Source organism: Chanodichthys erythropterus, chromosome 10, assembly GCF_024489055.1.
Source record: "Chanodichthys erythropterus isolate Z2021 chromosome 10, ASM2448905v1, whole genome shotgun sequence".
In the NCBI taxonomy this organism is placed as follows: domain Eukaryota; kingdom Metazoa; phylum Chordata; class Actinopteri; order Cypriniformes; family Xenocyprididae; genus Chanodichthys; species Chanodichthys erythropterus.
In genome coordinates, this window is record NC_090230.1 from 15,863,744 (window position 1) to 15,878,626 (window position 14,883).

General features: G+C 38.1%; 1 protein-coding gene across 4 annotated transcripts in view; it reads right to left on the reverse strand.

The window, feature by feature from the left end:
- Window positions 1-14,883, reverse strand: part of tle2b (TLE family member 2, transcriptional corepressor b) — a 58,111-nt gene that overhangs the window by 42,270 nt on the left and 958 nt on the right. For all 4 annotated transcript variants that reach the window (XM_067396208.1, XM_067396207.1, XM_067396206.1 and 1 more), the window contains exons 2-3: window positions 5,287-5,384; window positions 3,283-3,346 (exon numbers count right to left, since the gene is read on the reverse strand). In XM_067396208.1, coding sequence (XP_067252309.1) covers window positions 3,283-3,346; window positions 5,287-5,384 — 162 coding nt within the window. The remainder of the gene's footprint in view (window positions 1-3,282; window positions 3,347-5,286; window positions 5,385-14,883) is intronic.

Here is a 14,883-nt window from a genome sequence, read left to right on the forward strand (position 1 = left end):
TAATTTTTTTAACTGCCTATTTTGAGGCATATTTAGAAATGCGCCGATTCAGGCTGCGGCCCCTTTAATTGCTCAGGCTCTCCGCCCCCTCTCGAGCTGCATAAAGTTCACACAGCTAATATAACCCTCAAAATTTTTCTTTACAAAGTGTTCATCATACAGCATGTCTAATCGCGTAAGTACAGTGTTTATTTGGATGTTTACATTTGATTCTGAATGAGTTTGATAGTGCTCCTTGGTGCTCTCTATATAGTGCTAATGGCTAATGCTACACTGTTGGAGAGATTTATAAAGAATGAAGTTGTGTTTATGAATTATACAGACTGCAAGTGTTTAATAATGAAAATAGCGACGGCTCTCTAGTCTCCGTGAATACAGTAAGAAACGATGGTAACTTTAACCACATTTAACAGTACATTAGCAACATGCTAAGGAAACATTTAGAAAGACAATTTACAAATAGCACTAAAAATATCATGATATCATGGATCATGTCAGTTATTATTGCTCCATCTGCCATTTTTCGCTATTGTTCTTGTTTGCTTACCTAGTCTGATGATACAGCTGTGTACAGATCCAGTTGTTAATACTGGCTGCCCTTGTCTAATGCCTTGAACATGGGCTGGCATATGCAAATATGGGGGGCGTACATATTAATGATCCCGACTGTTACGTAACAGTCGGTGTTATGTTGAGATTCGCCTGTTCTTCGGAGGTCTTTCAAACAAATGAGATTTACACAAGAAGGAGGAAACAATAGAGTTTGAGACTCACTGTATGTCATTTCCATGTACTGAACTCTTGTTATTCAACTATGCCAAGGCAAATTCAATTTTCAATTCGATGGCACCTTTAAATGTTTTTGTAAGCTTTTGTTTTATTGGATACATAACTGTAAGATTTAATGGAAAGAGTGATGGGATGTCGAAGGCCAGATTTGAATCTGATTCTTCTGAATCTGCACCATGGCTAAATATATTTATATGGTCATGACATGAGAAATCAAATTTGCCTTAATCATTTGACATATAAGAGGTCTTTGAACCATTAAAACATCCTGCAATTTCCATGGCCTAAAATGTCCTCCTCATTATTAATAAAATATTAAAAATGGCACAAATTAAGATATTTTTGATGAAATCTGATGGCTCAGTGAGGCCTCTATTGCCAGCAAGATCATTTCCTTTTTCAATGCTCAGAAAGCTACTAAAGACATATTTAAAACAGTTCATGTGGTTCAATCTTAATATTATAAAGCAACGAGAATACTTGCCAAAAACACAAAACATGACTTTATTCAACAATATCTTTTCAAAACACTGCTTCATGAATTTTCAAAGCTTTACGAATCTTTTGTTTCGAATCAGTGGTTCGGAGCGTGTATCAAACTGCCAGAGTCATGTGAACTATTAAAATTTCGAAACCATCATGACGTAACAAAGCCTCGTTTACTGAAATCACGTGATTTTGGCGCTCCAAATCACTGATTCGAAACAAAAGATTCATAATGCTTCGAAGCTTCATGAAGCAGTGTTTTAAAAATCGACCATCACTGGATATTGATGAATAAAGTTGCTATTTTTTGTTTTGTTTTATAATATTAAGGTTTAACCACATGAACTGTTTTAAATATGTCTTTAGTAGCTTTTCTGGGCACTGAAAAAGGAAATTATCTTGCTGGCAATAGAGGCCTCACTGAGCCATCAGATTTCATCAAAAATATCTCAATTTGTGTTCTGAAGATGAATGAAGGCCTTACGGGTGTAGAACGACATGAGGGTGAGTAATTAATGACTGAATTTTCATTTATGGGTGAACTAACCCTTTAACAGCTGACATTTGCCCACGCCGTTAGCGCCGCGTCACAAGCAAATGGAACCCATTATAATCAATGATGCTGTCTACACTGGATACAGATGCACTTTCAGTTTCTGACATGCTCCACCCACTTGAGTCTACCGACAACAGGACAAATGGAAGAGTGAAAGAACGTTCACTTTGATGTGTCCAGTTTAAACAGCTTGTTTGTACAGACTTCAGAAGGATCCCGGCATCGGAAACAAGTGGATGGTTTATTTTAATGGCGTCTCGGATCGCGTTGGAGGATTATATGTTATATTTTATAAACAAGTCACAGTGTTATGGAGAGTTCGCTTTTATTGAAAGATGAAGTAGCCAACTGTATTGAATCTGACAGTTTGTGATGACAGCATCACAAACTTTAAGTAAATGATCTCATAATGCTTTGTCTGTAAATGACGGTTTTATATGGATAATGCTTTCAAAACACTTACTCGTGTGCAATTGCCAGTGGCCGTTGATGTTTCCTATGCAATAATGTTAGCCAGTCATAACAGTGGCCGTTTACTGACAAGCTTTAAAGGAGCCGCACCTTAAAAACAGATGATTTCTGACAGAGGGTCACAATGAAGGCTGAAAATAATTGTTTTTCACATGTTTGTTTGTTTAACATCTTAAGTAAACCTGGAACGTATTAAAATAATTTAAAAAAAAATCCATGTCATGACCCCTTTAAGACCAATGCCACAACTTAAAAATGTTTTGAATCATTTTTAGGGATTTTTTGTTTTGTTTTGTTATATAGATCTTCAGCATTGCTCAAAATATGAGGAGTGTCTGCACCAACCACTGCAACATGGCACCAAACAAGGTTTTTAACGCTTGAATTTCATCCAATTCACTGTCTCTGTTGCTTTTGTTAGCCAGGAGGCTAACGCACCATCGCAAATGAGCTCTGAAAACTATTTCATGCCCATCAACATATAAATCATTCACTAAAGACAGACATGAAGAACACGCAGTCCTCTGTTTAGGCGTCAAAAAGAACAGAGAAAAAAATGTGGTAAACTACAAATGCATTCAAATAAAAGGGAAGGCTGTTGAAACAAGTCTTAGTCTACATGGCAGGTCTAGTGGGGTAAATATAGCCTTCTGGGTTATCTGCTTTCTGCAAGCACTGAATTGCTGTTCCCACTCATTATTTACATGTCTGTGCTTGCAATCTTTGTTTCTCTCTTTTGCTTTTCTCTCCTCATTCCATCCTCCTCTCTTTCTGGCTCTTGCATATCACCCTTCCTTCTCCCTCTCACTTTTTCATCCCCCCAACCCCTATCTTCATCCCGCTGATGTGTCCTCAGGTTAACCAACACCCCCTAACATGAAATCAAACACAATCTCTCTTTTTAAATACAGACAGGCTTTTATGCTGTATTTACTGGAGCGTACGGCAGATCTGACAATATGAGGGTTGAACAAGCTCACCATGATATAGTGTCGCTGCATCTCTGTCTTCTCGCTGGCCAACTTCTCACACTCCAGCTTGAGACTGTGAAAAACACAGAAGAAAAATATGAATAAAAAACACAGTAGAAAAATATGAATTGTGCCATTTTGATGTTAATTTAATGCTAACAACTTGTAAACCAATCAGAAACCAAATCTGACATAACGCTGACTTTCCTGAAAGAGCTGTTCAGATGCTGACACAACGCAGACAGTTCACTTACTCAGAATAATCCAATTTACTTAGACGAATCAAAAGAATCTGATTCACTTAAATGAATCAGAATGAATCAAGTCACTCAAAGGAATCAGAATGAACCAATTCACTTAATCAGAACAAACCAATTCACTTAAAGAAATCAAAACAACCTAGTTCACTAAAATTAATTAGAATAATCTAGTTCAATTAAATGAATCAGACCAAATCTTTTCATATAAATGAATGAGAAAAATCCAATTTACTTAAATTAATCAGAACAAACCAATTTACTTACAGGAATCAAAACAATCTGATTCACTTAAATGAATCAGAATGGTCCAACTCACTTCAATGAATCAGAATGAACCGATTCACTGAAAGGAATCAGAATAAAACAAATTCACTTAAATTAATAAGAACAAACCAATTCATTTAAATTACCAAGAATGAACCAATTCACTTAAACTCATAAAAACAAACCAATTCATTTAAACGAACGAGAATAATCCGGTTTACTTACATAATTCAAAGCATGAGAAAAATCCAATTTACCTAAATTAATCAGAACAAACCAATTTACTTACAGGAATCAAAACAATATGATTCACTTTAATGAATCAGAATGGTCCAACTCACTTAAATGAATTAGAATGAACCAATTCACTGAAAGGAATCAGAATAAAACCAATTCACTTAAAAGAATAAGAACAAACCAATTCATTTAAATGACCAAGAATGAACCAATTCACTTAAATTAATAAGAACAAACCAATTCATTTAAATTACCAAGAATGATCCAATTCACTTAAATTAATAAAAACAAACCAATTAATTTAAATGAATGAGAATAATCCAATTTACTTACATAATTCAAAACAATCTGATTCACTTAAATGAATAAGAATGGTCCAACTCACTTAAATGAATCAGAATGAACCAATTCACTGAACAGAATCAGAATAAAACCAATTCACTTAAAAGAATAAGAACAAACCAATTCATATAAATGACCAAGAATGAACCAATTCACTTAAAAGAATAAGAACAAACCAATTAATTTAAATTAACAAGAATGAATCATTTCACTTAAAAGAATCAGAACAAACCAATTCACTTTTAAGGAATCAAAACAACCAAATTCACTTAAATTAATAGGTGTGTTTGAATTGAAGCGGTGCTGTGCAGACTGATCAGTGTATGACATCAAAGTACCGTGAGTGCGATGCGAAAGCAAACAGAGCCTCTGATTTCTAATCGCTCTCGAGGTACTTTGATATCATACACTGATCGGTCTGCGCAGCACCGCTTCAAATCAAACACACTCAATCAGAATATTCCAATTCACTTAAATCGATCAGAACAAACCAATTTATTCAAAGGAATCAGAACAAATGGATTCACTTAATGGAATCAGCAAAAATCAATTCAGTTAAAGCAATTAGCATAAACCAATTCAATTAAATGATTCACACTTCTCTAATGCTATTGACAGAGGTCAGATCAACAGAGTTTTAATTGTTGTTACAGCTGAGCAAACTGAAACAAAAACACTATACTTCTTGGGAAAAGTAGCTTGTTGTTTGAAAAGCTACTCTGAAAATGTGGTTAGAAGCATCGCCACTTCTAGCCAGTTAATCCCCAACACTAGTGTGAATGCACATTTCAGGATAACAGATGAAAATGTTGCTGTCATTCTGCTGTGTATAATATAGTAGCATTACTTCAACACACATCCAGCCAGTTATTACCCTGTGAAAGAGATCAATCAGCTCATACGATCTCACCTGTGGTACTGAGCCTGAAGGAACTGGAACTCCTCTTTAATGCGGTCCAGAGTCTCCAGCACCGTGAACTTGAATGACTGTCCTGGCTGCAGAGGTACCTAAGGAGAGAGAGAAAAAGATGGCTTGTTAATCAGTAAACATCCATCACTCACAAGATTGGACTGGGTAAATTAATTTATCAAAAGTGGCTCATTGAAATACAGCTGAAAATGTGCTCCCACCACATTATCTTTGACCTTGGCCTCACTACAAACATTACATGCATTTTAGTGAGGGAGGAGAGAGTTTTTGTTAACAGCAGCACTTTCTATGGGGTCGTGGTAACCTTCATTCTGCAAAACTCTCACAAGATTTAACCCAAACTCTTGGTAGCCACAAATGTGCTTCCCAATCTCATTAATCTTAGATAAGCAGCTATAAGTGTTGCTTGGAAATTCAGTTTGTCCTTCCAAAAATTCTATACTGTACAAACCCAGCACATTGATTTCTACTTCATTAATAATTACAGAAAATGCATTTTTTACTAAACCAAAAATTATAATGCAGACAGTTCACTAAAATGAATCCGAGTTAACCATTTAACTTACTGTACATGAATCAGATCATGAACCAGTGTAGTCCAACTGTTGAACAATGAATCTTATGAGTCACCTCATAGTGAATCAAAAACATACTGCTTGACCAGTGGAGTCTAATTCCAGAAAGCAAACAAACAAAATAACAGTTGCAACCAGTATTTGGAATTTTGAGTGACTGACAATATGAGCCAGTTCTTTTTAATAAACCAAAAAACATACAAATCAACCCTAACTAATGACTCTTAAGAGCTCATAGTGAACCAAAAGAGTACTGGAAGCTGCATCTGAAATGTCAGCTGATTGGAGTAGTAGGTCATAGCATTCATAAAACGGTAAGTGAAAAATATCAGAATGATTTACAACTTCCAATGAGATTCTGAAGTGCGCATCTGATGGACACTTAACTATCAAATGAGGAATTGTGAAAGGCAAAGAAGCAACGCAAGTGACTTAAGTCACATGACAATGACAAGATGGCGGATGTAGTGCCTCCAAATTTCGCTCACACTACACACTTTCATACTTACGGAGCCCCGCACATGACATGCAGGAAAAAATAGAAGGCTAAACGTGCACACGATTTACTAATTCGCTCAATCTATTTGCTGAATCATGTGCACAATTTTTGAATCAAGGGAACAAATTAGTAAATCATGCACACGATTTAGCAAATTGAGGGAACGAAATAATAAATCATGCACACAATTGAGCAAATTGAGGGAACGAAATAGTAAATCATGTGCACGATTTAGTAAATCTAGGGAACAAATTAGTAAATCGTGCTCACAATTTACTAATTCGCTTCCTCGATTTGCTAAATCATACGCACGATTTATAATCCAAGGGAATGAAATAGTAAATTGTGTACACAATTTAGCAAAATCGAAGGAACGAAATAGTAAATTGTTTGCACAATTTAGCAAATCGAGGGAATGAAATAATAAATCGTGCACACAATTGAGCAAATCGAGGGAACAAAATAGTAAATTGTGCGCATGATTTAGAAAATTGAGGGAACGAAATAGTAAATCATGTGCACGATTTAGTAAATCTAGCTTCCTTGATTTGCTAAATCATGCGCACAATTCATAATCCGAGGGAATGAAATAGTAAATCGTGCACACAATTTAGCAAATCGAAGGAACGAAATAGTAAATTGTTTGCACAATTTAGCAAATTGAAGGAATGAAATAAATCGTGCACACAATTGAGCAAATCAAAGGAACAAAATCGTAAATTATGCACACAATTTATTAAATCGAGGGAACAAATTAGTAAATCGTGCACACAATTCACTTTCTTCCAGCATGTCATGTGCGGGGCTCCGTATATACTACAGTATATATAAAATACTTTTTAACAGTCACAAAGCAAGTTCTTTTTCAAATGAAGTACCTACTTAGAGAGTGTGTGATTTTGTATTTTTCAGCTAAAGAGTTTAGATTAGTTTGATTCCTGAATGAATGATTCTTCTGAGTAGTTATTTTTAGTGAATCACAAAAGGCTAATGAATCTATTGCAGAGACTCCTGAAATAAGTGCATAGTGCTCTGAATTCTGTTTAACACATTGTACCATGTTTACCACATATTTCCCCCCAATCCACATCCAAAATCATTTCATCTGGGCCCATCTTTGAGCAAGACCTACATGCTTTAATCTGATCCAACTGTACTCGTATCTACCTCTCCTCCTCATTAAGACCAGAGTCCTTTCCTTTGCTATTTTTAAACACGTTTGCCATTCTGTCAGCTGCTTCCTAAAATGGCCGCCTTTGTCCTGCACTCCTCCGGGCTTCCAGTTCTTTCTCTGAAGCTCTCTGTCCGGTGAGCGGCTGAAGATTGGCGGTTTCAGTAGGAGCTTAATTAGTCTAGACAAGCGAAATTCAATTAAATTTCAATTAGGCTAACGGTGGAGGTCAGACTCTCGGTGAGCTTTCGAGTAATTAAGCTGCAGGCGAACAGCTGACTGGATGAGTTCAGTACACACCCCACAGTGTTTGTGTGTGGATAGAGGGGGGCCGTCATCATATCCCTACTGACCCTCATTCATTCAAACACGTGTGTGTGTACAGTAACTATCCTGAATGCCACACAAACCACAAATGTCTGGAGCTCAGAGGATCACAGTAGATTTCCACAACAACACAAGTATATCTTACCAGTAATTAAATGTTATTAGAACGTTTAGATGAAACATCTCATAAATTGCTGTGACAATTGAATAATTTCACGAAAAATATTAGTTTTTTACATTTTCTGAAGGAAATTGTAGTTTCTGTGCAGAGCCAGCTTGCACAACGCTACAGTGTTGTGAATGGTTGCTAAGTATTTGCTAGGGTGTTGTGCAGTGTTGCCAAGTCTGCAGTTTTCCCCTAGAATTGGGCTAATTTTACACTGTTGCTGCGGTTTGTATTTTTTTAGTACCCGGGTTAAAAGGACACCCCCAATCCAAGCATAGCGATTTTTGCCCCCAGGAACACGATTGGTCTAGTTTTGCCCGTGATTGAGTGGGTTTTGAATAGCAATTAGGCTGGTTTTGTTACGCAAACCTGCCAACCCTGGTGTTGTGGGTGGTTGCCAAAATGCTGCTATGCAGTGCCAGTGTGGTGCTACATGGTTGCCAGGCTGTTGCTAGGATCTTGTTATGTGGTTGCTAGGATGTTGTGAGTGGCTGCCAGGGTGTTATGCAGTTGATAGTGTGTTGTAAGTGTAGTTTTGTTATGCAGCTGTCAGTGTGGTGCTATGCAGTTGTCAGGGAATTGTTAGGCAATTGCTAGGATCTTCCTATGTGTTTGCCATGTTGTGAGTGGTAGCATGGGCATTGGCTGCAGTTGCTAGGGTGTTGCTATGTGGTTGCTCAGATGTTGTGGGTGGTTGCTAGGGCGTTGCTATGCAGCCGTCAGTGTTTTGTTATGCAGTTGCCAGGGAATTGTTATGCAGTTGCTACGATCTTCCTATGTGGTTGTCACATTGTGTGAGTGGCAGCCTGGGAATTGACTGCAGTTGCTAGGGTGTTGCTATGTGGTTGCTCAGATGTTGTGGGTGGTTGCTAGGGCGTTACTATGCAGCTGTCAGTGTTTTTATACGCAGTTGCCAGGGAATTGTTATGCAGTTGCTACGATCTTCCTATGTGGTTGACACATTGCGTGAGTGGCAGCCTGGGCATTGGCTGCAGTTGCTGTTGCTATGTGGTTACTCAGATGTTGTGGGTGGTTGCTAGGGCATTGCTATGCAGCTGTCAGTGTTGTTTATGCAGTTGCCAGGGAATTGTTATGCAGTTGCTACGATCTTCCTATGCGGTTGTCACAGTGTGTGAGTGATAGCCTGGGAATTGACTGCAGTTGCTAGGGTGTTGCTATGTGGTTGCTCAGATGTTGTGGGTGGTTGCTAGGGCGTTACTATGCAGCTGTCAGTGTTTTTATATGCAGTTGCCAGGGAATTGTTATGCAGTTGCTACGATCTTCCTGTGCAGTTGTCACATTGTGTGAGTGATAGCCTAGGAACTGACTGCAGTTGCTAGGCTGTTGCTGTGTGGTTACTTAGATGTTGTTGGTGGTTGCTAGGGCATTGCTATGCAGCTGTCAGTGTTGTTACACAGTTGCCAGGGAATTGTTATGCAGTTGCTACGATCTTCCTATGTGGTTGTCACATTGCGTGAGTGGCAGCCTGGGCATTGGCTGCAGTTGCTGTTGCTATGTGGTTACTCCGATGTTGTGGGTGGTTGCTAGGGCATTGCTATGCAGCTGTCAGTGTTGTTATGCAGTTGCCAGGGAATTGTTATGCAGTTGCTATGATCTTCCTATGCTGTTGTCACATTGTGTGAGTGGTAGCCTGACAGCAGTTGCTAGTTTGTTGCTATGTGGTTGCTCTGATGTTGTGAATGATTGCCAGGCTGTTGCTATGCCATCGCTAGGGTGTTGTGGGTGGTTGCCAGAGCACTGTAATGCAGATGCCGGGGTGATGGTATGTGGTTGCTGGGGCGTTGCTGCACATTTAATGTATAGTAGACATGTGGTTTCTAGGATATTATGGGTGATTTACCAAGGTGTTGCTATGCAGTTGCTCAGATGTTGTGGGTGGTTGCTAGGGTGTTGCTATGCAGTTAGGGTGTTCTGGGTGGTTGTTAAGTGGTTACTTACTGGCCCAAGACAGAAAAAATAACTGTCCCAAGAAGTCTTTATAATTGTGGATATTCATATAGGTCTATCTTATGTTTTTTTTTCAGGCAAAAGTGGCAAGTTCAATTGCTTTGAAAAATAACAGCACACCTTCAACCTCTTCAACAAGCTGTAAAATATGAGATGTTATTAATGTCTGTAGCACGAATGGTGCAGAATGATTTACATCAAAACAATGAAAAGTATTTTATGAGTAATAGCAATACAAATAAAAAAACAAAGCATCTTTCTTTGCTTTTAGTTATGATAAAAATAGATTAGTTTGGACTATGGAGGGATGCGCAATATACAGTACAAACATACATGCAAAACTTGCATATAAAAACAAACAGAAGAATCCTTGGTAAGAGCGTCTGTTTAGACACAACAGTGTGTGTCAGACAGAAGGAGGGGGAATCCTGAAATCCAAAACTGATCCAGTTAATCTGGACGGAGGGGAACGAGGCAGACAGCGAGCCATGTGGGACAGCGGCTAGTCAATCACAATTTAGACGAGCTGCAGCAGGCTAGCCTAGAATTACTGGAGATTATCTTCTGAGGGAGGTCAAAGGGGGAGAGAGAGACGAGCAGATCCCATAACAATGGTGGGAAATGAAATCTCTCCCAATCGCCCACTCTGATCATCTCATATATCACTGCTGTAGTTGCTATTTTGGACACAGTGTCTTAAATCGGCTTGAAGGAGGAGAGACGTCGAAAGAGGAACGACGAGCTGTTTTCAGCTCGCATCCTCGCAGACAGGCTGGGATAGAGACATCCATGAAATAATCATCCGCTGGTGAAATATTTAGTGCGAAAAGGCACACGAATAGATGAGGATCACCAGAGAGTGGGAGGAAGAGAAGTGTCAGTGTGATCTCTGGGGGATCTGGGTGAATGTGTGAGTGATCTCGCACTCTAAAAACCTGTCCTTCTTTCCTGCCCAGTCCTGCAAGACCTTGTCTCCACAAATCTACTAGAATTCCCAGGATACAATCATTTCGAGGTGCTTGAGTTCAGCAGGTACACCTTGAACTGGCTCATTAAACGACCTGAGAGAAAAGTCCTTCCATTTTTGCTCATATCTGAAGCTTTCACCTGATCTTAAAACCCATTGAAGGCTGGACGCCCGGTGCTGCTCGGACTATCTTGGCGAATTACCGACAATGCAGCTCTGGAGTGCCTCGCTTTGTGAGGCAGAGCAAAAGCCATCCCTGTCCAATACTGGATTAGGAACTGTGGATTGGCAGGCAGAGAAAACAGCTTTTATACTTTACAGAGAAAGAAAGAAAGAAAGAAAGAAAGCAAGCAAGAAAGAAAGAAAGTCCTTATATTTGCATTTCTGACCAACACGAAAGAGTGACAATAAAAGAGTGTGAAGATATGAAACCTGAAACGAAGTTTAACATCCAAATGTGGCCAGAATAAAAACATTTATTAAAACAATATGGCTGTGAGTAAAAATGAGCAAACCAGCTCAAACTATCAGCTCATTAAAGGAGCATATGTGAATTTTGTGACCATGGAATTTGGCCATGTTTTTCACTTGGCCACCACATCAGTGCAACAGAAAGATGGTATTCACTCTCAGACACACACACACACACACACACACATGCAATAACACACTAAAAAAATATGAATATGGTACAAATTCACACTTTGCATAAAAACTTTCAGAGAATCACATAATGTATTAATAATCAAAGTTGCTATAGTCATGATAAAGAGTTGGGAAGTGAGAACTTTTTTAGGTGCCATATTTATTACCAGGACTAAATGATGTTCACAAAATTTTAGTTTCAGTTTAGTGAATCATTTTAGTTAGTGAATCACACTGACTAGTGTAGTTTAATTCTCAGTCTGAATACTCAACTAATTACTCTTAGAAAACCGATTATTTTTTAGTGAATCAAAAACATTCAGTGCAACCAGCACGATTTCAGAACAAATGACACTTATGAGCCGATTTGTTTTAGTAAATTTGAGCCGATTCTTTATAATGAATTAAAAACATACAGAGCAAGCAATGTAGTCTGATTCCCAAACAAATGCTAGCCAAGATTTTTTTTGTGTGTGTGAATCATAAGCAGGTACAGTATGACCTGTTTATAGTCTGATTCTTGAACAATGAATCTTCTGAGGTGGTTCTTTTTTAATGAATCAAAAGCTTTATACTTCCCTACTTTAAAGTAGGTGAAAAACAGTACGTGACCAAGGGAGTATGTCCAAATTCACAGTACTCATAAAGGAGTGGGCAGAAAGTATGCAGATGACCTACTTCTTCCGACGAGATTCGGAAGTGTGCATACGATGGACACTTTACTATCCCATGAGGCCACAGGAGAGGATTTGTGAATGGCAGCGAAGCAAAGTAACTGACGCTGGTAGGTCACATGATAAGGGCAACATCGCGAACGTAGTACGTCTGGATTACATTCATACTACACACATTTATACTTTACAGAACATACTTTTTTAGTGGTCGTGAAGTAATTACTTATTCAAAATAAGTACCTACTCAAGAAAGTATGTGATTTCAAGACTGTTACTGTAAAAAATCATTATAATTTCTAGATTTTTGCAAGAATTCAATAAATATAAAATGAAATATGTCTGAGTTATTACATTCGGTCTAAAAACTCCTGAGGGCATTTAAACACATTAAGAACTTTTCTTCCAAATAAATTTCCTCAAAAATACCTACTAAAGGAAATGTTAATGGAAAAGGAATTGCTAATAATAATCTAAAAATTAGGTAGTAATGAAACTACATGAAACACAAATTTCCATCATTCAAGTCATTTGCCTGTCCACACCAAAATATTTTAAGGTGCAAAATGCAGTTATATTGAACAGAGTTTTCTCTTTCTGCCATCTTCACCCTTAGATCATGAGATCAGTATCCATAGAAATGTTCTCATCCTGATACAACACACAAGCACCTGCCAAGAAAAGACCCATAAATCCACACACTGCAAACACAGGTACTATTAACGAGAGCACAAACATGCCTCATGTGCTACGTGCGCTAACACACTCCTATTACAGCCTCTAATTTGTATCGGGTTCTCATTGTGTCAGACTCATCCACAGATCTCAGAGAGAGTTCAGGTTTCTAACACCTCACAGATGACATCTATGGACTTCTCAACCTTAAACGTTGATTGAATACTGGCATTGCCATCTAGATTCTCAATATGCTTAAAAATGTGTAAAGTGTATTCTGTAAAGTTGTTTTCTACAACAGTCGGAAACTGAAGGTGTGGCTGCAACGGATTATGAGCTTTCCCTGCCCGTCTTTTTTATTGTTATTGTTTTTGGCTCAGATGCACAGAGCACCGTAACTCTTCTCTCATTCCACCTTCCAATCCCCCTGCTTCAGATAACACTAACCACAAAAATCCAGTGGAACCAATTACCAGCCTTCCCGATGCAGTTTGCCTTGCAAATCAGGCTTAACCCTTTCAACAGGTATATGCAAAATCTGACACATGCAAACACACTCATTTCATACTGATAACCTCCATCTGATTTGCACTGGATGGTGTTGAACGGTTAAACAAAACTACCTAACTGACCCAGTAAAACGCTGACTGAAGTGTGCTAAGGCGTGGTTACCAGGGCATTGCTATATGGATGCTAAGGAGTAGTAAGTTGTTTCTAAGATGCTTTGGTTGCTTGCTTACTGGTCCAATTCGAAATGAGCACACTCTTAGAAACAAAGCCATAGAACAACCATTTTGGGTTCCCCTAAGAATCTTTCAGTGAACAGTTCGTAAAAGAACCATATGTATTCTTGTTTGAAGAACACTGTAATAATCTAAAGACCTTTTCCACTATAAAGAACCTTTTGTCCAATGAAAAGTTTCTATGGATGTTAAAGGTTCTTCATGGAACCACAGATGCCAGTAAAGACCCCCCATTTTTAGGAGTATGAGCAAAACTAACAGTGATGTTTGGCTTAACTAGAAGCGCTAATAAAAAAGCATGCGTTTCTGTTTTCTGATAACAGGATTCTCACAAACATGGACTTTATGTCTTAAAAGTTACAGAACAAGAAACGGTGTGAGCACAAAAGGCAATGTTTATGCATGGTTACACACACAGACCTTTCTCACACCTTTTAACTGGTGCAGGTCATGTTTCACAGGCCATGAAGGTAAAAATAAAACCTGGCTGCAGATTTCACTGGTCCTTTGGAGTTTGTTCACTGTATCATTATAAAACGCATTCAATCACTCTGGCTGGGAACTTCAGGACATGATTGTATATATTCGTTAAAGGAATGTTATGGGTTAAGATACAAACTGTATAAAACGGTGCTGATTATCAAAGAAATAATTTTTAAAAAATCTACTGACGGTTATGTACTTTCGGCAGAACAATTAACTCAATCAAATGCAAGAATTGTCCTAAAATTATGTTTATCGAAACCCTTTTTTCACTTATGGTTTTAAAGTGAAATATGACACCTTCTGGACATTTCTTGATCGTTTTTGTTAGATTCACCCTGACACTGGAAGTCTATGGGCCAACAAACACACTAAATCCGTCTCAAGGGACCTTAAAGGGACCATTAATAAAGACATCTGATGACTTCATTGTTGAGGTCTAAAAAAGGTGAAATGGACTCTTTTTAATCTAAATCTAGAGAGAAAGAAAACAAATCTGGAAAAAATAAAAAAGTCACAAAGCAAAATTTGGTTTTCTTATGAGTTCTGATAGAAAAGAAGAAAAGGTTAAATATCTATCATTCTGGTTTTGTGAGATTCACCCTTACAATGTGCGAGCCTACTGGGGAAATGTACAACATACACACTAAATCAGTATCTTTCATTCATTCATAAACACATCTGAT